At 39.5% G+C, this 25,636-nt stretch overlaps 1 protein-coding gene and 1 pseudogene across 1 annotated transcript; both read right to left on the reverse strand.

Annotated features, from left to right (window-relative positions):
* Positions 1-8,885: 8,885 nt before the first annotated feature.
* LOC149239990 (UBP1-associated protein 2B-like) lies at positions 8,886-9,745 on the reverse strand (annotated as a pseudogene).
* Positions 9,746-12,182: 2,437 nt separating this feature from the next.
* Positions 12,183-13,077, reverse strand: LOC149239991 (tubulin beta-6 chain-like). The gene is made up of 2 exons (XM_089367236.1): positions 12,735-13,077; positions 12,183-12,697 (listed from the first exon to the last, which is right to left on the reverse strand). Exons 1-2 carry the CDS (start codon positions 12,922-12,924, stop codon positions 12,381-12,383), a joined length of 507 nt encoding a protein of 168 aa, XP_089223362.1. The 5' UTR covers positions 12,925-13,077; the 3' UTR covers positions 12,183-12,380.
* Between the last annotated feature and the right edge of the window lie 12,559 nt (positions 13,078-25,636).

Consider the following 25,636-nt stretch of genomic DNA (forward strand, 5'->3'; position numbering starts at 1 on the left):
AGTAAAGAGGTCTGCAAATCTATTTCCTAATGCACAGATAGGATGACAGCTCTCTGGCATTAAGTGAACAGAAACCTGCATAACACATTCAATGATACATACTAGATTCTAACACAGAGGTGGGATGACAGCCCCTCTAATGCTAAACATCAAGAGCACATGAAAAATGCATAACAGGCACAACCTAGAATAGAGTAGAAATGGAAAGTGAGAAATTAACAGCAAAAGAAGCTCGTATTAGCTGAAAATGAAGACCAGACATTGCAAGTATCAAAGTAGTCACAGTCTCCAGAAGTTGAACCTTACATCAAAACTACAACCATCAGCCCTGATTACATCTCTTTTCTCGGTATATATAGAGTTTCATTACAAAGATATTTTTCTATTCAATGCGTGGAGGTATTATAATGGATCACCAACTGCTTTTAACTCTCTGATGGAGTCTCTGCTACAATCTGACTGTGTTCTGCAAAGGAATTTGACCTTCTTGGATGCGCTATTGTCCTTCTTGAATAGGCGGAGTGTTGCATGAGAGAAGCTCCATAACTGATAAATGTGTTTATCTACTCACGCTTTGTACTTTCTTTCCTCGGCCATTCTTCATGTCAAATGCGGTTGTTGAGGACCTAATGTGCTAGGTACTGGATTCTGGCCTCCTTCTTCCTTCGTGTAGATGGAACAGGCTATGGAAATGGATAGTATGGCGGAGGCATGGTGGAGAAAGATCAACCATTGAATCGCGTGGATCGACGGCGGGAAATGATTTGCAGAGGGTATCGGGAAAAACATGATCGAACAAATGTGAGCCATCAGATCGCAGGAGGACAGATCCGATGGCTATCGGGCAGAAGAGTAGCGCGGGAGATAACGCATGGGGATGGGCAAGATGGGCAGTAAGTGGTATGTATCGTGTTAGGCCCCTATACTACTAGTGTAACCCCTTATTGTTATTAGTATAACCCACTTATTATATTGATGTACCCATGTAGTGCCCATATTGTTACTATTGTGCCCCATAGAAGCCCACTATTGTTATTATTGTGCCCTTACATTATTATTGTTATGTCAACTCTGATTATGTTATGACCCCTTAGACTCCTATATATAGAAAGGAGGTCTTTTCATTTGTATCATCCAAGAATTGTTCACTTATGTAATGTAAAGGAGGTTTCCCCCTCAAAGAGGCTGAATTCTAAGGCATTGATCTATCTTTTCTATCTTTTCTTGAGCTGGTTCCATAATATTTGGTATCAGAGCTTTGGATTCTAGGGTTTCGTTGCTCCAAACAGGTCATCGTGGAATTTTCGCTATAATTTTTTTTCTGCGATGTTTCAAAAATTGCAAAAAAAACCCATTTGAGAAGAAATCGCACTGAACCTTGGGTCCAAATTCCAGAGCATTTCGCGCTATATTTGAGGAGATATGATCTGAGGAAGTTGGTCTTTTTGTAGACTCCTGAATTAAATTCCAAACAGGTGACCTAGGGAAAATCGTCATAACTTTCTCTCTAGGGATTGGATTGAAATTTCGTAAGAAGGTACAGAAATAGGATGGACTGTAGTTTCCTGTATGCATTTTTTAGATCCAAAGGTTGAAACAGTGACACGTGGCATTTCATACAAGTTTGCTCTTCTGGAAAGGTCTATAATCAGGTCATCTTGGGAGATTGTGCATAACTCTTCCTTAGAGAATCCAATTTGGATCAGACTGGTGGCATTGGAAAGAGGACACAAAGGGCTACTAGAGATCAGAATTTTAGAACTTAAAGATCCGAAAGTACATAGTTACAGTCGTTTCACGGTCGAGCTCCTAAAATCAAGAAAAATCAAGATGAGGAAGTTTGTTGGCAAGAATCCGATAAATTGGATACTTCAGATGGAGAAATATTTTGATCTACATGGTGTACAACTGTTACAAAAGGTATGTATTGCATCTTCATATTTAGAACCAGATCAATTTTTATGGTACGGAGGGCTTTGTTCTCGTAAACGACTTGTTACGTGGTCAATTTTCACGGAGGAAATGCTAGCACATTATGAGGATACAAAGAGCAACACCAGAACAATTGGAAAGAGTAAAAGGGCTTTGTGACATAGTGGAAAGAAAAATTATGGAAACCAGGAAGCGAACCCCTCAAAACTATAAAGATGGAAGTGTTGTTTCTCCTAGCCTTTCACAACCTACAAGGGTTACACCACAACAATTGGAAGAAAAAAGAGAAAAAGGGCTTTGTTACAATTGTGATAGCAAATGCACTAAAGGTCATAAGTGTGCTAAGAAGAAATTATTTTACATAGAATATGAAGAGGAGGAAGAAAAGGATCAAGAAACATCAAAAGAAGAAGATATACGCCAGGACCCCACCCCAGAGAAAGAAGAAATGAATCAGACCATATCTTGTAAAGCATTGGCAAGAATTACGACTCCTCAAACTCTCAAGATAGAAGGACATATCAAGAAGAAAAATGTGCAAGAAGTGAAAGATCACATCGAGAAATAAGAAATGAATCCAACCATATCTTGTAATTCATTGTTCGAAATTACCACTCCTCAAACTATCAAGATAGAAGGACATATCAAGAAGAAAAATGTTCAAGAAGTGAAAGATCACATCGAGCATCAAGAAATGAATCCAACCATATCTTGTAAAGGATTGGAAGAAATTACCACTCCTCAAACTCTAGAGATAGAAGGACATATCAAGAAGAAAAAGGTTCAAGCAATGAAAGATCACATCGAGCATGAACAACAAGTTCTCCAACTTTTAAAGGATAACGCCACTTCGGTGCAAAATCAAACGAAAAAAGATGTAGATAAACATCGTAGTGAAAAATGTTTTGATGTAGGTGATTGGGTATTTTTACTGCTACATCTCAAGCAAGATATTTATGAGAAGGAAATGTTGGTAACACTACATGCACTTAAAAAATGGCGACCTTACCGAATGGGAAGACTCTTCAAGGATGAGGATGTGGAAGCATTGTTTTTTGCTATTTATATTATTGAACCAGATTGAATAAACGAAGCAAGGGATGAATGGGAGAAGGACGAAGAAGTATGGCCACTTATTAAAAAGTTGCAAAAGATCCCAATTCAAACAATATTGCTAGAAATTGAAGAGGAAAGAAAAATCATATTGGAACCTGGAGCAGTCACAGAAACAAGAACCCGACAGCTACGAAATCGATCAATTTCAGAGTATCTCATCAAGTGGAAGAACTTGCCCGCTAAAGATTCCACATGGGAGGACAAGAATTTTATACAGAAGCATCAAGAACTACTCAAGCATTGAGGACAAAGCTTTTTGAAGGAGAGGGGCATGTTAGGCACCTATACTACTAGTGTAACCCCTTATTGTTATTAGTATAACCCACTTATTATATTGATGTACCCATGTAGTGCCCATATTGTTACTATTGTGCCCCATAGAAGCCCACTATTGTTATTATTGTGCCCTTACATTATTATTGTTATGTCGACTCTGATTATGTTATGACCCCTTAGACTCCTATATATAGAAAGGAGGTCTTTTCATTTGTATCATCCAAGAACTGTTCATTTATGTAATGTAAAGGAGGTTGCCCCCTCGAAGAGGCTGAATTCTAAGGCATTGATCTATCCTTTCTATCTTTTCTTGAGCTGGTTCGATAACATATCGCACCTCTTACGAGGGTCGGGTGGTAATTGTACGCGGGAGCACGATCACAATCGGTGCTCGACATGTGGCGGATGGGATAGTTGCAATACCATTTTCCCTGCGAGTTAACGCGTGGGCGGTTTGTGGGATTGGGAGGAGAAAACACCATGGAATCGTGTGACAGAAGGTTGGATGGCGGGGGAAATAAACGGGGTTTAACGTGCAGGGGAAAAAAGGTTTTGATGGTGGGGACCGTTGAATCGGGACGATCAATGTCTGTGAACAAAGGGTGGTGACGGGTTACAGAAACACGGGGTCGCGTGATTGTGGTTACATAATAGTTTAAACTCGGTGCCCGGACTGTTTAAAGGGAATATGGATTTATACAGGGTTATAGAGGAAAGCAGAGATAGCGAGGGCTATGAGAGTATAGGTGGAGTGAAGGGGAAAAATGGAGGCAGTGGGTGAAAGGGAGTAAGCGACTGATGCGAGCTTTCTTTAAGCACAAACAACACGGCCAAGTTGTCTTTGACCCAAAAAATGCCGAAGTATGTAGAAGAGCTAACACTGGCTCCTTCTGGGGATGAGATCCTCCCTGTGAGGTTTCAAGAATTGCAGGCCGAAGCCTTCATACAAAACAAGCTTAAAAATATTACCTAGTATTCCATTGGGCATGGAGTCTAATTACGTCTATGCTAAAACCTGCAAAAGAACATGCTTACAATCATCAAAGGCCCAAAAACCTTAAACAACATAAATCCTTAAAAATTGGCCATCTACTGGACCATCAAAATTGTTTCTCCTCCTCTTGGCCCATTCATCATAGATCTGCAAAATTGGGTTTATTTGATCATCTACCTCAAACAGTTTAGGACATTTGACCTTACCAGGTAGAGATGATCCAAACTTCATCCCCTCTTTGTATGCTCTCCTCCTTGGATGTTCTTCACGGGAGCTTTTGTACACCTGCTGAAAAACCATGGTTATTGTGTACTTCTTTGTGTCATTTGTGGCCTGCATAACTAATATGAATGGTGAACCAATATATTCTTGTGCGGGGGACATAGAGATATCATTTGCTCCTGCATCTTTCTTAGAACAACCTGCATCCAAGGAGGAGTCCCAAGATTGTGCACCCTCTTCCTCTGTGATTTGATAAACTGCCCCTTGAAGCTATGTAGAGGCCACGTGGGTAGGTTTTAGAATATCAAGACTAAGGTAATTAGTATCAGCCTTGGGAATGGAGCTATGACCTGCCTTAGTGCCTAGGGGGCAATTATGAGGGATTCTCTTTTGAGCAGATAGAGAAACATAAGATGATGGGGAGATTTCTTCTCCCTTATTGATCATTGGGCTGGGGACAAAAGCAGGTTGGCTAATTTGCAGATCTTCATAGTCATTGGAAGATGGGCTAGCTTTATGCTCTAGGTCTTTGAGGATAGTGGGATGTGCAGCCAATTGCTTCTGCTGATAAGCTTGTTGTTCTGCAGGTACAACAAACTCACGAGCAGTGCCTATGGATAATGACTCTTCATAGGTAGCTCTGGTTAAGAAAGGGGCACTGCCCTTGTCTCCCAAACCATGGACCTCATCCTCTTTTTCAAAACGCTCTTCCTCCATGACTATGCTCTGAAAAAGGGGCTTCAACCTTCAGTCTTCATTACCATTTTTGCTTCTTTGCACAATCTACAACTGCTCCTGTGCTCCTCTATATGGATTTGGAGTTGGAAGAGAAGAGTCACAAGGAGCTCCTGCTTACTCAGAATACTGCTCAGCCTCTGATCTGGAAACTTCAGAGGCTAATAACTCTATCATCCTGGCTAATTTATCAATCTTAGGATCTGAGGATGATGAGAGCTCTCCTCCCTGTCTTCTCCTTTCAGCATCACCTTCGAGTCTTTTTGTAGCCATGATGTTTGATTCTAGTTCAAAGGCTACATCTTGCATATTAGCCAAAGAAGGACATCTTCTTTCTCTGAACAGCAGGCAGAACTGAGAATCAAAGTCATTGGCATAAGTGATCATAATAGAAGTAGGGGTAGGTTTGACTTCATCTGGTATTCTGTTATACATAATGTTGAATCTAATATTGAAATCATACAACAGCTCACCATTCTCCCTCTGCAAGTTCCGAAATTCAGTATGATAGTAGAGTAGATCTTTCTTATCCCCCCAGTGCTTTAAAAACAAATCATCTAAGGCCTCAATGTCTACTATAGACCTAGGGGGTAATTCTCTAAACCATTTTCTAGCCTCCCCATCTAGGCTTTGGACAAAAACCCTCATCCACACATCCTCTTCATTGATATCCAGGCTATCAGCATAGCTATAAAAGGACTCAAGGTGCTCTTTAGCTAATACTCCCTCTGCACCAGTAAACTTAGGCATATATTTCATATAATCTCCTGCAGGTATGGTATTTAAAGGGACAGGCAAGACCAAGGGTCCATACTTAGCAGCAACGATTCTTTCTATCTTTGTAGGAGCTTGCTGACCTGCCATGGCTAAGGTAAGTGGATGGCTACTGGTAGACTGAGTAGTATGGATCAATGAAATGGATAACAGAGATAGAGGAATATGATGGACAGCATGGGATGCTTTCTTTGGGCTGAAATCCGAAAGGGAAATGAATGAACAGGAGCTTTATGAATCTCTGAAGGTGATTTCTTCACTAGCAGAGATACGTGGGATTTTTTCAGGCTTACCTGATCCTGATGCTCCTTTCTATGATGTTTTCTTCAGTTTAACAATCTTCTCAAGGTCAGGCACTGGAACAGCTGGTGATTTCTGAGGATTTCTTCGAGTGTGTCTCACAAACTAAGCCAAGACTATGATGTGGAGTCACCAAAGGTTGGCCCTCCTCCAGTGGAGTTGCCAGATAGATGATTACAACATAAAACGTGCCCAGACCTTGTCTACCATCAAAATATGGAACTGTGTCATCTTCCATGGAAGCTGAGCTTCAATCTCCTCTCCCCGACAATAGTGCCAATTAATGATATCACCCCAAGAAACTATCCTAGGTTGTATCTTGGAGATGCTCGGGAACATTACAAACTCAACATAAATGTTGGAAATGGGTGAATGGAAGGAATGATGCATATTCAAGTTAGATAACCACTTCTACTATGCTTAACTCCAAACATGGGTGAACACCCCAAGACTACAAGGCTTTAGACCACCAATTACTCACAGTTTGAGGATTAAGTGAACATGGAGAATACTGACCACACCAGTAGATGCACAAGACCATGTGATGGTCCACTGCAACCAGTAAAGAGGTCTACAAATCTATTTCCTAATGCACAGGCAGGATGATACCTCTCTGGCATTAAGTGAATAGAAACTTGCATAACACATTCAATGATACATACTATATTCTAACGCAAAGATGGGATGACAGCCCCTCTAATGCTAAGCATCAAGAGCACATCAAAAATGCATAACAGGCACAACCTAGAATAGAGTAGAAACGGAAAGCGAGCAATTAACAACAAAACAAGCTTGTATTAGCTGAAAATGAAGACTAGACGCTGCAAGTATCAAAGTAGTCACAGTCTCTAGAAGTTGAACCTTACATCAAAACTACAACCATCAACCCTAATTACATCTCTTTTCTCAATATATATAGAATTTCATTACAAGTATATTTTGCTATTCAATCCGTGGAGGTGTCATAATGGATCACCAACTACTTTTAACTCTCTGATGGAGTCTCTGCTACAATCTGACTATGTTCTGCAAATGAATTTGACCTTCTTGGATGCTTTGTTGTCCTTCTTGAACAGGTAGAGTGTTGGATGAGAGAAGCTCCACAACTGATAAATGCGTTTATCTGCTCGTGCTTTGTACTTTCCTTCCTCGGCCATTCTTCATGTTAAATGCCGTTGTTGAGGATCTAATATGCCAGGTACTAGATTCTGGCCTCCTTCTTCCTTTGGGTACATGGGATAGGCTATGGAAATGGATAGTATGGTGGAGGCATGGTGGAGAAAGATCAACCGTTGAATCGCGTGGATCGACGGTGGGAAACAATTTGCAGAGGGTATCAGGAAAAATGGGAGTGGACAAACGTGAGCCGTCGGATCACGGGCGGACAGATCCGACAGCTATCGGGCCGAAGAGTAGTGTGGGAGATAACACGCGGGGATGGGCGATATGGGCGGTAAGTGGTATGTATCACATTGCATATGGGGGTCAGGTGGTAATCGTACGCGGGAGCGCGATCACAATCATCACTCGACATGTGGCATATGGGACAGGAGCAATACCATTTTCACCACGAGTTAACGCGCGGGTGGTTCACGGGATTGGGAGGAGTGAACATTGTGGGATCGTGCGACGGAAGATCGAACGATGGGGGAAATAAAAGGGGTTTAACGCATAGGGGGAAAAAAGGTTTTGGCGGCGGGGACCGTTGGATCGGGCCGATCAACGGCTACGAACAAAGGGTGGTGACGGGTTACAGAAACACGGGGTCACACGATCGTGGTTACATAATAGTTTAAACTTGGTGCCCGGACTGTTTAGAGGGAATATGGATTTATTCAGGGTTACAGAGGAAAGCAGAGATAGCAAGGGCTATGAGAGTATAGGTGGAGTGAAGGGGAAAAACAGAGGCAGTGGGGTGAAAGGGAGTAAGTGACTGATGCAAGCTTTCATTAAGCATAAACAACACAGCCAAGTTGTCTTTGACCCAACAAATGCCGAAGTATGTAGCAGAGCTAACATGGACTATGAATTCATTCTGAGTTTTCTCCACTTCTTGTGAACACCTTTTTACCTAACTGCTCTCATACAATTCAATATTTTCTGGAGTGCTTATTTGCACATAGCTTAACAACAACTGGTAATTTAATAGTAAAATAAGTTAAGATAACATATTTTGAATATGAAACACATGCTAAAATGTACCCTGTAAACCAAGTGCCCTTTATGCCCATGGCATCTTGCCTACAATTGCCCTCACATATAGTAATCGTACACCATAATTATAACACAAATTTTCTCTATGATTTGGCCAACCTAACTTTAACTCCATACTTAATACCAACTTGTATCATCAATTAGAAAGAAGTTAGAAGAAAAATAATAAAAGAGATCCAAAGCAAAATGCTCCCAGATTCATAAGTGGTGTTTGACATATAGTGGAAAACAAAAGATTAAAACAAACATTTCAAATATATATAAATACAATTGAAAATGAACTAAAACAAATGGGAGAAGAAGAATAAGAATGAGCACAAACCTAGGATGTGTAGTAAGACCGCATGCCAGTTAGAACTCTCGATGATGGAGATGTCCCTGGGAGTTTACTTTGATGAAATGTAAGGGGGAAATGACTTGCTCCATCATATGGAGTAGTTTGGGAAACAGATGAACTTGAATAAATCCCATAGTGAGATGTTGCACCTCCAAAACTACTATATGAGTGACTTCCATATCCAGAGGATCCATATGGACCAAGACCGTAATTCCCTGCACCTACTGATGCCTGACCAGAAGTTGTTCCTTGGAGAAGAAGTTGGTGGCCCAAGTCTAACAGTGCTGAAGAGTTAATGAATAAGGGAGGTTTATTGCAACAAGGTCTATAGACAAACTTGGCAGTGCTGCATCACTTAATCCACATATGGATTTAGACTGGTAACTGGTACTGATGTTGGGTTCACAATATTTCGATTACCAGTAAGTGGTGGGTTGAATGGCCCATGACCCAATCCACCATATTGTGAAACATGATTTACATCACCTTTATCCTTCAAATCAGGAACAACTTGGCCCTGGTTTGCTGCAACTTTCTGCTTTTTCCCTTCAAATGTTGATTTACAAAAAAGTTGATGCCCATCTATTGATTTAACAACGTCTTCCAGGGTTCGATTTGTTGCTTCAATTATTTTGTAAAGAATAAGGGGGTATCCTTTCGACTTACCAGTTTGTCTGTCAACCACCAGGGCCTTCTTCAATGTCTCCATAAGGAGAGAAAAAATTAGTCATTCTAGCATGTTGCATGTGTTCAGGAACATTACCCACATAGACCCTTCTTAAGTTAGGATCTGTTGTAGCTGGTTGAAAGGGATTAGCTAGTTGTATGGGTTGTACAGGTACCATGGGTGGAAGAAGGTGTTGTTGGAGTTGAAAGGGATTAACTGGTTGTATGGGTTGTTGAAGGAGTTGGTTCAACTACGATTGTTGTTGTGCCAAATTACGGACAACCATTCTATCATCAATCATCTTGATGCGTTCTTCCAACACACTCAAGGCACAATCAACATGTTTATATGTGATAAATCCAACACACTCAAGGCACAATCAGCATGTTGGAAAGATTTTAAAGTTGATATTGTGAGGCCTGAAATCATCAAACAACAATTATTCTTTACCTTTTTGGGATTAGATATCATTGTCATATCTTCTGCTTGAAGTGAACGAATGAAAGCCATGATTGAATAAAAAATTGGACACAAAGGCAATGTTGAGAAGCCAAACTCAAACTGTGCAACAAACATAATATTATATTAGTCTCCAAAAGTATACAATTTAGTACACATATCGAGCTGAAATTTATATAAAATCCATGAAATAAAAAAACCTAAAATAACAACAATACAACTCATGAAAGGAGTTTCTCTTTAACAAGTATAAATCCTTGCCTTTTCTTAAGTCACACTTACTACTTTTATGCCCCAAGGTCACATTTTCTAGAGCCAAAGCATGCAGCCATCATAGGGCCCAAACCACTTAGAAAACCAAAATTAATACAATCAAGCAGCCAAAAAATGTATTGGATTTTGGATTTGCAGAGACAAACTAAAATCTATTGAAACACAACAAATGCATCCCAACATATATCATCTTCTTGTTAAACAATCATATGAGGACACTTTCCACTCATAATAATTCAAAATCATGCCAGCAAACAAGACAAACTCCAAGCATATCACACCAAGAATAAACCTCCTTGGAGTTACCAAATCTTGTCCAACACTATGGTTTTGATTTCAAGTCAATGTTATAAGATACAACCAAACTAATAAAACATACACGAAAATACATCAAAAGTTGAAGTAAAACAGTCAATTTAAAAACTCTAGCATACACCACAAAAACTCTACTATAAAAGAAAAAGAAGAGATGGCAATCAACATTGGCTCAAATAGAATCCACAGTCAGATGAGCTCCAGCTCGCAGCAAAGAACAAAAACAGATATGAAAAACATCCTAATCTCGTTATGAATGCATAAGTAAGAACAATATTGACATGAAAATAACAAAGCCACAAGATAAAATCACAGCCTAACACTAAAGATGGACTATGAATTCATTCATAGTTTTCTCCACTTCTTGCAAACACCCTTTTACCTAACCACTCTCATACTTGAGTGCTTATTTGCACATAGCTTGAGATAACATTACCCTGTATAACAAAAGAATCACGAACAAGATTACTGTAAAAAATTTGAACATTTTGAGAATATTGAGTGCTTATTTGTACATAGCTTGAGATAACATTACCCTGTATAACAAAAGAATCACAAACAAGATTACTGTAAAAAATTTGAACATTTTGAGAATATAAGAAAAGTTGACTGTCAACTTTACTTTATATCTCTTAGATACAAAAAAATCTACAATCTACATAAAAAAAATATTTATGTATCTATAAAATTTAACATCTATATACAAAACAACAATCATATAATATATGAGATTTGCTGAGTGAATCTGAAATAATATATATTATGATATCTATAGAGTATATATTATTATGAAAGTTCATGTCCACAAACAAACATAAATTTATCGAGTGAATCCCACCAACAATAAAAAGCCATAGATTTTACAAATGAATCCAAATCCAACATATACACATTATAAAATCCCCCAAACAAAAAATCTCATGTCATAAATTTATCTAATGAATCCAACAATGCTATATCATGAATTTACTAAATGAATCCAGCATATACAGACATGGCTTAAAGAAACAAACTTCTTAAAAGAGAAATCAGGAGCCAACTTCTAGTAATAATAGATAAAAACTCTGAAATATAATTGGGCCTTGACCATATACTGTCTCCAAACTTCTTAAAACAGAAATTAGGAGCCAACTTCCAGTAATAATAGATAAAAACTCTGAAATATAATTGGGCCTTGACCATATATTGTCTCCAAAATTATTAAAAGAGAAATCAGGAGCCAACTTCCAGTAATAATAGATAAAAACTCTGAAATATAACTGGGCCTTGACCATATACTGTCTCCACAGATAGCAGATTTTATCTTGGCCCCCTACGTCCCAAACAGTGAAGCTCAGATTCTTAAACATTACAATCTCTATATTGAATCCTATAGTGGGCATTGTTCTCACGTACTCCCCTAGTTTGAATTTGCAGAGAATTGTTGTATTTCCTGTTTACAAATCCCAAAAACATATTATAGTATTACAAAGCCATTCAACACCATAATTATATAACATATAATACAGAGGAGTGTCCAAGCATGATTGAATTTCACATATAATTTTGACAGGCAGTTACATCTTCTCAATATTTCAATATGATCAACAAAACCAAGGACATAATGTAGGAGTTGTATACAAAGTTTATGCATTCAATGCCAAAACCTTCGATGAGAACAAAGTAGACCATGAAAGAATAAGAAATGCAAATGAATTCCACAAACAAACAACTATTAGGCATTGAAAAAACTACCGATTGTCGATGGCATTATGTAAGCTTTTGCCCTAGCGTTCTTGAGCTGATTCTTCATCATCATAGTATTCATCATCCTCTGCACTAACATCCTGATATTTCATGTATTCAGACACCAAATCATTCATGTTGCTCTCTGCTTCAGTGAATTCCATCTCATCCATGCCTTCACCAGTGTACCAATGTAAGAAGGCGTCCAACTGCTCGCTCACTCTCCTGAACATCTCGTGAATGGATGTTGAGTTCCCAATGAACGTGGACGACATGGACAGGTCTTTTGGTGGGATATCACATGCACTGGATTTCACATTGTTGGGGATCCACTCCATAAAGTTCTGAATCTGTTCATCCACTTCATCATCTGTTCATCCACCTCTTTATCCACCTCATCATCTGTTCATCCACCTCTTTGGTGCTCATCTTGCCTCTGAACATGGCAGATGTAGTAAGGTACCTGTTGTGACGTGGATTTGCAGCATACATCATGTTCTTGTAATCGCACATATGTTGTGTCAGTTCCAGAATGGTGAGGGCTCTGTTATACTCATCCTTCCAACCAAGCAACCTTACCTGCATTGTAAGATCCAGACTTTGAATAAAGAGGCTCGAGAGAGCGTAGATCCATTGATTAAGTCTGCAAAATTGAAGGAGGGCAGAGGAAAATAATTGTGCTCAGCAGAAGAAAATTAAGTTTGAAAGTTGAAACAATCATTCAAAATTCATGTGGCCTCCGCCTGCAGAGAGGACATTGGGAAAAAGCTAGGCCCGACATTATAAGTTGAAAAAAAGTAAAAAGAGGCAAAGCAAAAACGCTCCTCCTACCATACATTTCTTCTGCTTTTATGTGGCAACTATACAAAATACGGCAGTGTGGAGGACATCGTGCGATATTGATAGATAGACGTGGTAAATAATTTTGTCACAGAAGAATCTTTTCCAGGGACATTAAGCGATCTATGGTCATGCACTGTGATCCCATTTGGCAGTCCGCAACCTGTAATGACATGTACAGTTTTAATGAAACAACAGCGCGGATATTTACGACTTGTAGCTGCCTCCTTCCTAACGACATCCAACAGGGAATTTTACAAGGAATCGATGAGCTCGGCCCCTTCAGTATAATGGCCCTAGTCTAGTTATTTCCAGCCCCGGACTGGCCAAAAACGAAGTTATCAGGCCTGAAGCCCTGGCCATAAGCCCCGGTCCTCACGCTGTCCATAGTCCCATAGTCCCAAGCTCAAGATCCATGAGCACAACACGGGGCACAAATCTACCACAGCTCACCTCATTGTAGTAAACATTAACCCTTTTGAGCTATAGATCGGAAGTGCCCTGGTATCTCCTAGTGGGATCGATCCCGTGGTCATCACAGACAACTTCCCAAAACTTGGCACCGATCTGGTTGCCACATTGCCTGCCCTGAATGTGTAGGATCTCACGCATCTTTGCAATTTAAAACTTGCAACACTGAAAGACCAAACCCTAGAATAAAACCTCAACTGAAAAACAAAGGATTCGTAGAAAACCAACACAAAAAGAACAGAACAGGGCAATGGGCAGTTACATCTACCAGCCAGAAAAGCCAATCTAGAACTATGAGATGGGTGTGCTCTAGGTGAGGCTATAACTGCTGCAGTTAAAGAAGGTAGTATATAGGTGTCTATGGTAAGATAGACACGAGAAACACATTGCCTCAAACCCTTACGGGTTATAAGCATTTAAATGTTTTAGGTTTTTAATATTTTTAAGTATATTTTTCTATTGGTTTTTTAAAAAAACTCACTTAAAATTTACAAAGATTATTGGAATTGCAAATAGAATTGTTTACAAAGATTATTGGAATTGTAAATAGAATTGGATATTAATGATAATTGCTTTAAAAAATTAATAAGAAAAAAAATTTAGACTCTTCTTGCATAGATATATCTAATATATAAAGTAAAAGTTTTTGTATGTGTGATTTTGTGTATAATGCATATTTTTAGTTGAGCATAATATGTTTTTGGTTGGAGACATAGACTATGTGGGTATATGTTTGCTTAAGGAAGGTTGATTGTGTCTATTACAACAATCTAGCACCCTTCTATAATGTAAATTCCTAAGCATTAAGGGGTTAGTTTTGTGCACCTAGGAAGGTTACCTATAGTGACCACAAAAATTCTTCCACACATTTCTACTTGAATCTTGTCCAACTTGAGCAAGACATCTCTAATGATAAGATTACTAAAGTTGTCGAGTGGAGGCATGAGTTGAATTTGGAAGAGTGAGCCTTAACAAAATGGGTAGTAGTAGCATAATGGAATAGTGAGTGGTATGGCAAGTGAAAGATGAAGAAAAATCGCAAAAATAGTGTCTACCAAATCTAGGGCAAATAGAGTCAAGGATATCACTCTAAAAAGGGTTGTTTGGTGAATAGTTAAGGAGGAGAGGTTTGCAAATAACATGCCAAAATCAAACTTGATAATGTCAAAAATAGTTATGGTAGTGAGTCTTGGAGAGTCCTATTAGTACTACTCTTGAACAAGTTGGAGGACCTGTTGCCCTACAATGATATATTAATTACAATAACAACTCCTTTGATAGTGAGGAATTATTATAGATAGCATCGAGGTGGATTGACAATATGGTAGGAAGGGTAGGTTTTTCACTCTCTCCACCAAATTTCAAATCCCCAATGAGACTTTGGCCCATTGTGATAAAGCTAGAAGGGTAGATGCCCCTCAAATAGAGGTGCACTCCAGTGTGCCTTGAGACACCTCAACCCTTGCTAAGTCACAAGTTATTGGCATACATGGCTTTTGGGTTGTTGAATATACTCTTAGGTTATAGTGCATCCAGTTGGTTTAATATCAAGCCTAGCCTAGGTCATTATAACGAGTTACCGATTCCCATGGTTCAAAAAAATGAATTAATATATGCAAATTATATATAACAATAAAAAGAAAATGAGAAGGAGAATCCCCATACAATACTCCCATCCAAATGATAAATGCCCCATTATAAAGCCTTCACAACATATTCTTTGCAAGAGATTCCTACAACTATCCAACAACATTAAATGCATGAAAAAATTAAGCCTCTCATATGATAGAATGATACCTCCAATCTTATGTTAAGATTGAAAAATTCAAATAAAATGTAGCCCAAGGGGAGACCTCCTTCATCCACAAATTCTCCACCATTATAATGGTGAGGGAGATCACCTTATAAAGTGAATATCTTCTCTTATACAACAAAATGTTATATTTTAACTAACTCCATGACAAGTCAAAAAAATATTATAGTGATGGAGTAATTAGATCCCTCCTAAATTTGTGGTGGACCACATTACAACATGTGGAAACTAGCCCTTCCTCACAATTAGCTCCCATCCAAAAATAGTAGTAATATGCCCCAAATAATGCTCTTTAAGGGGATGCACCACCACATATAGGCATCAAACCAAGTCAAATACATGTGTCCACATAGAATGCACCCTCTAAAACTATGCATGCTGTTGACACCTAATCCTCAACGGATGGGTGAACTGGAACGCGAACAGTCATCAAGAAGATGAACTGATCTGTCCCATTTATGTATATAAATGATAGTTAGCTAATGAATTAATGCAATCAGTTTTTCTCTGCCCATTCTGGAGTTACCCTGGCCTGACATGGTATTAGAGCACAGGTCCCAGATTCCTTGTAACTCCCCTGTCCATAACGCATCTGCCTGAAAGTCTACCTGGCCTGACAATTTCAGTGCTGCCTCATAACGCATCTATCCATGAAGCGTTGTACGTTAATTTTTTAGCACTGCCATACTGCCATACTGACATTTTTATTCATAATACTCTGTGCTGCTCACCTTCTGAAATATCCCAACATCTGGTAATACCTTATGGACGTTGTCAGTAGGCGTTAGAGGCAGAAAGAAGCTTCCTTCAGAAATCGACGGAACGATTTTCCTAATCTCTGTTTGTTGTTGAGAATGTGCATTCTTTTTTCGATTGAACACAGATAGAATCTATTCGATTGCTGGAGATTTCAATACTGGAAGCTGAGCCGCACTGCAAAGCTTATTCCTACAACTGATGAAGAGACGCTGATGAGAAAACTCGGCCCCATGGAACATGCCGTGATAAAGGTCTGGAGTTTGGAGACCCCAATGGCTTCGCCCAGCGTTTTGTGATTCGCGAGACATCCGAAGACCCTCTCGCTATCTCTTTTTCAGAGTTAGAAGTATATGTTCGCAGGGTGTTTCATTTGGAAATGCCAGCGGAGATACGCTATATGTATTTGTGAGAGTTCTGTTATTACTCTGAACTCATCGTCGAAAAAAACCAAACCCTCTGTCTGGTCGGAAGTTGTGTGGTATTTACATTGGGCAGCGGCTTTAGGTAGATCTGCACGGGCTTGAATCGGTCTGCTCGTAAGTTTTACATCCATGCTGGGATTTCCTCAGATACTGACTGGTTTTTGGAGTTGCTATTAGTATTCGTGGCTATTACTGAAAATTTTGTTTGGACAAAGGTTTCTGACTTATCCGCGGTGTGTAGTAATTGAATCCGCTCCTTTAGAGGGATTATTTTTATTTTTTTCGTTTGTGTGTGGGGACGATTAGATTAACTCTTAGCTGAATATGGTATTAAGGCGAAGCGCTGAAAGGTGGATGTTCAATTAAAGGTGGATGTTCAATTAATGATGGGTGTTCATGGTGTCCACGGTGTCTGGTGTATTTTCATATCTATCTCTATTTAAAGTCTGGTCAATATATATTAAATGACAGAGATGTGAAATTGTTGTATGGAGAATGGTGTCAAATACATTTTCAAATGTTGTTGTTTCATGTAAAAACATTGGTGGGGTGAGAGAGGCATGAAATTTTATTAAGTTTTTTTTTTTGGCAATACGTTATATGCTTGAGAAGTGGAAGGTATAACATATATATTGTTTTCTATCAGCAGAAGTAATTTCTTTTTTACAGAATGCATTCAATCATCTCTATGGTAGGAATAGTTCTCACTGGCAAGGAGAACTATCCTGAATGGTCTCGGATGGTAAAACACACCCTCATCTACAATGAGTTGTGGAAAGGAGTGTGTGTCGGAGAAGAAGACAAAGACCCTGTGCAGCCTACATCAGATAAAGAACTTGTCATTTGGGAAAACAAGAACAGCAAAGCTTATGCATTGATCGCAGCATCTGTAAATGAAGAAGTAAGTCATCATATTTCATCTTATTCCACTGCCTTTGAAGCCTTACAAAAGCTGAAAGAACTCTATGATACACATTCTGCACTTGAAGTTGTTCAGCTCATGATTAAACTCTTCACTCTTGAATTGAAAAATAATGATCCTCTTGCTCTTGCATCTGAAATAAAGTCTATAATGCATGATATTAAATCCACTAAGGTTGAGCTAAATATCTCTCTTATTGCCTTTCTCAAAGCACTCTATCCTACCTACTCCAATTATCTTGAGTCATTACAAGCAAATGGAAATCTTAAAGATATAACCTTTGACTCTCTTGTGAAAAAGTTTGCTGAAAGAGAGAAAGCCTTTGGAAAGAAAACGGTCCCTGAATCTTCTGAAGAGACTGTTTGCCTTGCTCATAAAGAAAAGCATCCTGCTCAAGATTCTACAAGAGGAAGAGGTGGACGAAGAGGAAGAGGAAGATACTTCAGAGGTGGGGGGGCAGACATTCTCAAGCAGAAAAGGCAGATCTGCATTGCATTCGCTACAAACGAAATGGATCACATGATGCTTCTACATGCAAGCTACCATGGGACAAAATTGAGCAGAGAAGAAACCAGCAGAAACGTAAAATTGATGACACAGACAAAGGTAAAGCACCTGAATCCGCTCACTATATTGAGGCACAATGTAACATTGGAGTAAATGAAGATTTGTTTAATGCTTCACTTGCTTCTTCGAAAAATGATTGGTTGCTTGATTCAGGAGCAACCTGTCATATGACTCATAGGAAAGATTTTTTTGAAGATTTCACTGACAATGTTGATGGAGCAGTATACTTTGCAGATCAGTCAAAAATCAAGCCATCAGGGCTTGGCACAATCAGGCTTAAACTGCTTGGTCTTCCAGACTTTCTTCTGGATCATGTTCTATATCTCCCACAGCTCAAGAGAAACTTGCTGTCCCTGGTCCACATCCGCCAGCAAGGTCACTCCATTCATATGTTTGATGGCAAGCTTGAGGTAAGAAAGGCATCTGACCACTCACTTGTCATGAGGGGTATAGAAGAAGAAAGACTTCTTAAACTGCAAGGAACTTCTGCTCATGCACAACATTTCTCATATATTTCTCATCATGAAGAAGGTACACTTCCATCAAGTTTATTATGGCATGCTAGATTTGGACATGTAAACTATGACAGACTCCACTTATTAAAGAAAAATGGTGTTGCTGGTTTGCCTACAATTCCTAGAAAACATAAGCAATGTGATGCTTGCATTCTAGGAAAGCATAGCAAACAGTCTTTTCATGATTCACATTCAAGAGCACATAGGAAGCTTGAACTCATTCATTCAGATTTATGTGGTCCAATGCCTGTTCCTTCTGCAAATGGAAATAAATATATCATGACATTTATTGATGATTACACCAGAATGTGTTGGGTTTATTTATTGAAGAACAAATCTGATGCTTTTCAAACATTCAAGAATTTTCATAAGTGGATTGAAAATGATGCACAATCTCATATTGGGTCTATTCGCACTGATAATGGAAAAGAATATACATCAAATGAATTTGAACACTATCTTCGCCAACATGGGATTAAACATCAAACAATTGTGCCTTATAATCCTCAATAGAATGGTGTAGCTGAAAGAATGAACAGAACAATTTTGAATATGGTACGATCCATGCTTTTCTTCAAAAATGTAAAGATAATGTTTTGGGCTGATGCTGTTCTATGTGCTGCATATATAAAGAATAGATGTCCATCTAGTGCTATAAGAAACAAGACTCCTTATGAATTGTGGTATGGACATGTTCCTTCGGTAAAACATCTCAGGATCTTTGGTTCCACCTGTTATGCTTTAATACCAAAGGTACATAGAAACAAACTTGGTGCTAGAAGTCATAAGTGTATCTTCCTGGGATATTCAAACACCTCTAAAGCATACCGTCTCTATGATGAAGTAAATAAAAAGTTTATTGTATCTAGAGATGTCATTTTTCTTGAATCATCCAAATCTGACAGTGTTGTTGAGCGACAACTTGATCGCTTGGATAGATTCACAAAAACGAAGTCATTTCAAGAGTTTGATAATCAGATTCCACATCTTGAAGGGGGGATTCCTATACTAGATCAACATGTGGAATCTTCTTCTGAAGAACAATCTCCCGTGCATGAAACTCCAACACCGGATGATCCTTTAAGTGATGTAATTGATAGAATTGGGAGACTCAATCTTGATTCAGACCCAACTCAATCAACAGAGCAGCCTGGACCATCTCAGAAAGGTCCCCCAAAGTGGCTGACAAAGACACTTGAAAGTGTTCATCCTGATGAAATTGGAAAAACAGGAACCAAAAATACAAACCGACAAGATGGAGGTGATGTAGATAACTCTAATTCACCTGTTGATATGGATGTTACTTATGATTGTGAATTGAACTTGTCTACAGATTTTGAACCAACTTCCTTCAAAGAAGATGCTTCTCATGATGAATGGAAAGAAGCGATGCAGAAGGAGTATGATGCCCTCATAAAGAATGGCACTTGGAAGCTGGTTGATCCTCCATTTGGAACCAAACCAATTGGCTGCAAGTGGGTCTACAAGAACAAGTACAAAGCTGATGGCTCACTTGACAAGCACAAAGCTAGGCTTGTGGCAAAAGGTTTTGCACAGAAGGAAGGGGTCGATTATGAGGAAACTTTTTCCCCCACAGCAAAATGGGCCACCATCCGGACACTCTTTGCACTAGCTGCTCAGAACGGTTGGAAAGTCCATCAAATGGATGTAAAAACTGCATTCTTGAATGGCGATCTAAAAGAGAATGTTTTTATGTCCCAGCCTGAAGGATTTGCTGTGAAAGGACATGAACACAAAGTATGCAAACTTGTGAAGTCCTTGTATGGCCTCAAACAAGCACCACGAGCCTGGTATGAAAAACTAACTGAGCATCTTCTGAAACTCAACTTCAAACATTTTGATCTTGATGATGCAACTTTATTTGTCAAGAAAGTTGGCAAAACAGTGGTATATCTTGTGGTATATGTAGATGATCTTTTAATGACAGGGAACAATGAAAGCTATATTGCATCCATAAAGAAAGAATTAGGAAAAAGTTTTGAAATGACTGATTTGGGCTATGTTCATTACTATCTTGGCATTGAAGTAACCCAACATCCAAAATCCATATTTCTTTCTCAAAAGAAATACATTGGAGATTTGTTAAACAGATTTGGCATGACAGAGTGCAATCCTCTTTCTACTCCAATGGAACAAAACTTGAAGCTCACATCTATTGAAGGAAAGGAATTTGAGGATGCAACAAAGTATAGACAGCTTGTAGGAAATCTCATCTACCTCACTACTACCAGACCAAACATTTCATTTGTTGTTGGAATCCTCTCCAGGTTTATGCAAAAGCCTTGTGAGGGACATTGGTCTGCTGCAAAAAGAGTTCTAAGGTACTTGAAGGGAACTCAAGACCTTGGAATCAAGTATACACAGGTGGACGACTTCAACTTGATTGGATACTCTGATTCAGACTTCGATTGAGACAAAGAATCTGGGGTATCTACTTCAGGATATGCTATGAGTCTTGGATCAGGAGCTGTCTCCTGGAGATCACGGAAACAATCAGTACCAGCAGATTCCACAACAAAAGCAGAATATGTGGCAGCAGCTGAAGCAACGAAAGAAATTGTGTGGCTCAGGAAAATTCTTGAAGATTTGCAGGTAAAACAAATACAATCAACTCCACTCATGGTTGATAGCACCTATGCAATAAAGTTGGCCAAGAACCCAAAGTTCCATGATCGTACTAAGCACATCAATACTAAATATCATCTGATCCAACATCATGTTGAGGCCAAAACAATCCATCTCCATCATTGTTCCACAAACGAGCAAATTGTAGACATCTTCACCAAAGCGCTTGGAAGAGAAAAGCTTGAAAGATTCAGAATGATGCTTGGACTCACCAACATCCCTTCAGATTAAGGGGGGGAATGTTGACACCTAATCCTCAACGGATGGGTGAACTGGAACGCGAACAGTCATCAAGAAGATGAACTGATCCGTCCCATTTATGTATATAAATGATAGTTAGATAATGAATTAATGCAATCAATTTTTCTCTGCCCATTCTGGAGTTACCCTGGCCTGACACATGCATCCAACCACTATGCATCTCTGAATTCCAAGGTAATCAACACCATAGTTTTTTTGATCAAGAAAGTTGATAAAATTGTCACCTGTCACCAAGGAGACATGGGGACAAGTCAATGGAATTTCCATTATACTCCTAAGCCTAGCGCAAATGCCCACAAGCCTCACTAGACATGTAAACCAAGTTTTGAACCTAGTTGGGCCCCTATATTGGTTGGCAAATGCCTTCTAGTGCAGGATATACATCCACCATTTGCCCATCCCGATGGGCTAACTACATAGATAAATGTGCAATATGCCAAGTAAATAGAGCACTCCATGAGAAGATAAATGCTCAAAATACTAAAATATAAAGTGGTTCATCTCCCCAAAGAAAATCCAAGGAGATGAGGGTGAATTAGGGTTTTTACCATGCCAAAACTCCATGAGATTGTGTGTGTGTGTGTCCAAGAATAGTAAGAAATGTCTCCACGAGTGTGCCCTCCTAGAATATATAAAAATAGCAAGAAGAGACCCTTTGCAAGTTCACCCTACAAGAATAATCTCCCAAAAATAGGAAGAAGACTAAGTACAAGAGCATGTTAAGTCACATGTGTGGCCCTCCTCATGTGCCACAAGTCTTCCAATAGCAACCTCCATAACCACCCCAAATTAAATAATAATAATAATAATAATAATAATAATATTCTAACTTTAAGGTCACATCCAAACCAAAAACCAAATCAGTGTATGAGACCCCCTTATTCATGGTACAAGGGACTCCCTTGTGCATAGTGATTTGATTGCAAATATCTATGAAGGTGCAGTCTCAGGGTGGAGGCTAGAGTGGTTGAGAGAACAATTTTCTCTCTCATCCACCTGGGTTCAATTCCAAGGGACATGTTTGGTCTATTGTGATAATGCTCAAAGAGTAGGTGCCTCCACCCACACGATGTCTCAACTGTTGCTAAGTAATAGGATATTGGCATATGGATTACACATTGTTGGATATACTCTTGGTGATATAGTGGCAAGTGGAAGATTTGATCTTGGGCCTCACCCATATTACTCCAACGTGTTATTGAATCACCATAGTTAAATTATAAAAATTAAAATCTATGAAGGTGTACATACTCTAGCAACTACAAATTACAACAAGGAGCATATTTTGAGACTCATGCCCAAATGTTATCTGGGCCCAACGAGTTATTTGGTTAACAAGTAAATATGGGTTCAAACATATGTGACCCTTGTCGAAGTGCACAATATGGTAACTAATAGAATCATCTATATCTCCATATCTAACACAAGAGAAAAAGGTATCTAGGTCTCTAAGACTCTAGATTAAAGAGTGTTGAAGTAGACATCTAGATATGTATATTCTATATTTTACCATTTGGTTTCAAGATTTGTGCGAAGGGAAAAGGAGATTTCGGGCTTTTATATTTATTAAGAAAATTTGAAATTACAAAGGAAATTGACAATTAAGTCTGGAATGCTATTGTGGATGTAAAAACACAAAGAAGTCATCCATGAAGAGGAGAGATTACAGATCTCTCTAAGGAGAAAGTATTCAAAGTACCGACCTAGGAATAAAATTACCTCAGTAGGCATCAATTTAGGGAGTGCCAGGGAAACACAAGGGAGCACTAGGTCAAAATAATGCATGCAAATGAACGATTAAGAGTTTGTGACAGGAAATGTCAGTGAGTTCCAGGTGTGCTAAGGAGGGAGTGACAACGTATGCTAGGTAGTGTTAGAGGCCAGGGAAACATGCCAAGATGTGTCACATGCTAGGGTGTGTCAATGCATGCCAAGGAGTGTTATGGAGTGCCAGAGAAAAACAAGGGATCACTAGTTTCAAATGCATGGAAATGAATGAATAAGAGTATGTGACAAGGAGTATCAGTGAGTTCTAGGTGTGATAAGGAGGGAGTGACAAGGTATGCTAGGTAGTGACAAGGAATGCTAGAGTACCAGGGAAACATGCTAAGATGTGCCAAGTACCAGGGAAACATGCCAAGATGTGCCAAGTACCAGGGTGTGCCAATGCATGCTAGGGAGTGTTAGGGAGTACCACGGAAACACAAGGGAGAACTAGTTCAAAATGCATGGAAATGAATGGATAAGAGTGTGTGATAGGGACTGTCAGTGAGTTTCAAGTGTGCTAAGGAGGGAGTGACAAGGTTATATGTTAGATATGTTGGAAATAATACTGAGAGGGGGGGTGAATCAGTATTATCTAGCAATTTAATAAATCTTCCTTATTTGATCTTTGAATTATTTTTGCATGTCAGTACCATAAAATAATGAGCATGAACAAAGAAAACAGATAGTCACACCAAAGAACACACGATGTAAGGTGGAAACCCAATGTGGGTGAAAACCACCTGCTGCAATATGTCTCTATCTTCTTTCAAATTAGAAAATCCTTTTACAATGATTTTGTACTGGTGCAGTCCTTTACCAGTACGCAGGCTGCAACCTGCAGAGAGCTACAACTCTCTCTCTCGTTTTCCAGTCTTCTCCTGGAAGGGAGCTACAACCCCCTACTTCTTTTCATAAAGCATCAAATGATCATCAAGTACATAACAGTTACAGTCCAGTACAGTTATCAGATCAGTAATAACAGAACTAACCCAGAACACCTTATCAACAGAGAAATTCAATCAACAGAACATCTTAAGACAGAGACGCAGTTTTCCCTTCTGTGGCCTGCGACCAGAGGTAGCTAACCTTCTTCTCCCCTGCGTCCACACGCAGAGATCCTTCTGCTGCGCTGCGTGCCCACGCACTGTTCCTTCAACTGCACTGTGTCCTGTTGCTGTAGGGACGCACCCAGAAACACTGTCGCGCCGCGTTTTTTTGCTGCAGGGACGCACCCAGAAATACTATCACGCCGCGTCTTTTTGCTCAGAGACGCACCTGATCCTTATTATGCTTCGCGTCCCCACGCAGTGCGCCTGTTACTGTACTACGTCCCGAACGCACCTGAATCTTGCTCTGCCCTGCGTCCCCACGCAGGTCTCTTCTTACTGCACTGCGTCCCGGCGCACTTGCCTTTCACTGAACCTGCGTACCTTCGGGTATGAATGATTTCAAGACTTTAAGAGTAACCCAAACAGTCAGATCTACAGATCTGATCATGCGCCAAAGAGATCTCAGTCTTTCAGAAGATTCGCCTTTTTAGATCTAGACCAGATCTAACCTCATAAGATATTCAACCAAAGACATACCAAACCAAATGATCTCCTTTGCTTTATATAGGCAAGCTCCTCCTCAAATCATGGAACAATACCATGAGCCGACACCATAATAACACAATACCGTCGGCTAGATACCAAGAGTAAAACACAAGAAACCCCCACGTGACCTTGAAAAGTGTGCACTGGGTGGACGCACCTCCTGAACGGTTGGCCTGCGTCTCTGGACGTGGCTACTGCATGGTGTACCTGCGGGTACGCACCTTCTGAACTGATTTCCTGCGTCCTTCTTAATTTTTCAATAAATTGAGAGCCTTGTCATGGGAGTTGCCATCAAGTATAACATCTGTAATATATAGCCATACCAGAGAACATAATGCCAACAATCTCCCCCTTTGGACTTGATGGCAACCTTACAATCTTCAGCTTCATTCTCCCCGTTTGACATGAAGGGCAAAGGGGTATGCTCCCCCTAAGATCATGCTCCCCCTGAAAAAGAACCAGATCTGTAACAAAGAACCATAATCCACCATGAAAGAGATAGAGACATATTGAAGCTATTTCCAAGATCACCTTCTGACCATCCTCCATAATGCCAACAATGCATTATATGCTCCCCCTGAACCTGTACCATCAATCAGAAAAGATTCAACAATAAGATGATGCATCAACAACCCCCAGCTTTTGCCTGAGGTATTCAAAAGTGTCCCTGGGCAATGGTTTGGTGAGAATATCAGCAACTTGTTCATTAGAAGGAACAT

Source organism: Pinus tabuliformis, chromosome 8 (genome assembly GCF_031772625.1).
Source record: "Pinus tabuliformis cultivar Carrire ecotype Pingquan chromosome 8, CPIR1, whole genome shotgun sequence".
NCBI lineage: Eukaryota > Viridiplantae > Streptophyta > Pinopsida > Pinales > Pinaceae > Pinus > Pinus tabuliformis.

Excerpts from the sequence above, each read along its gene's own strand:
- LOC149239991 (XM_089367236.1), bottom strand. The coding sequence starts at position 12,924 with ATGCAGGTAAGGTTGCTTGGTTGGAAGGATGAGTATAACAGAGCCCTC. Across the intron at positions 12,698-12,734 it reads GGTGGATGAACAGATGATGA|ATGAACAGATTCAGAACTTT; the intron begins GGTGGATAAAGA and ends ATGATGAAGTGG.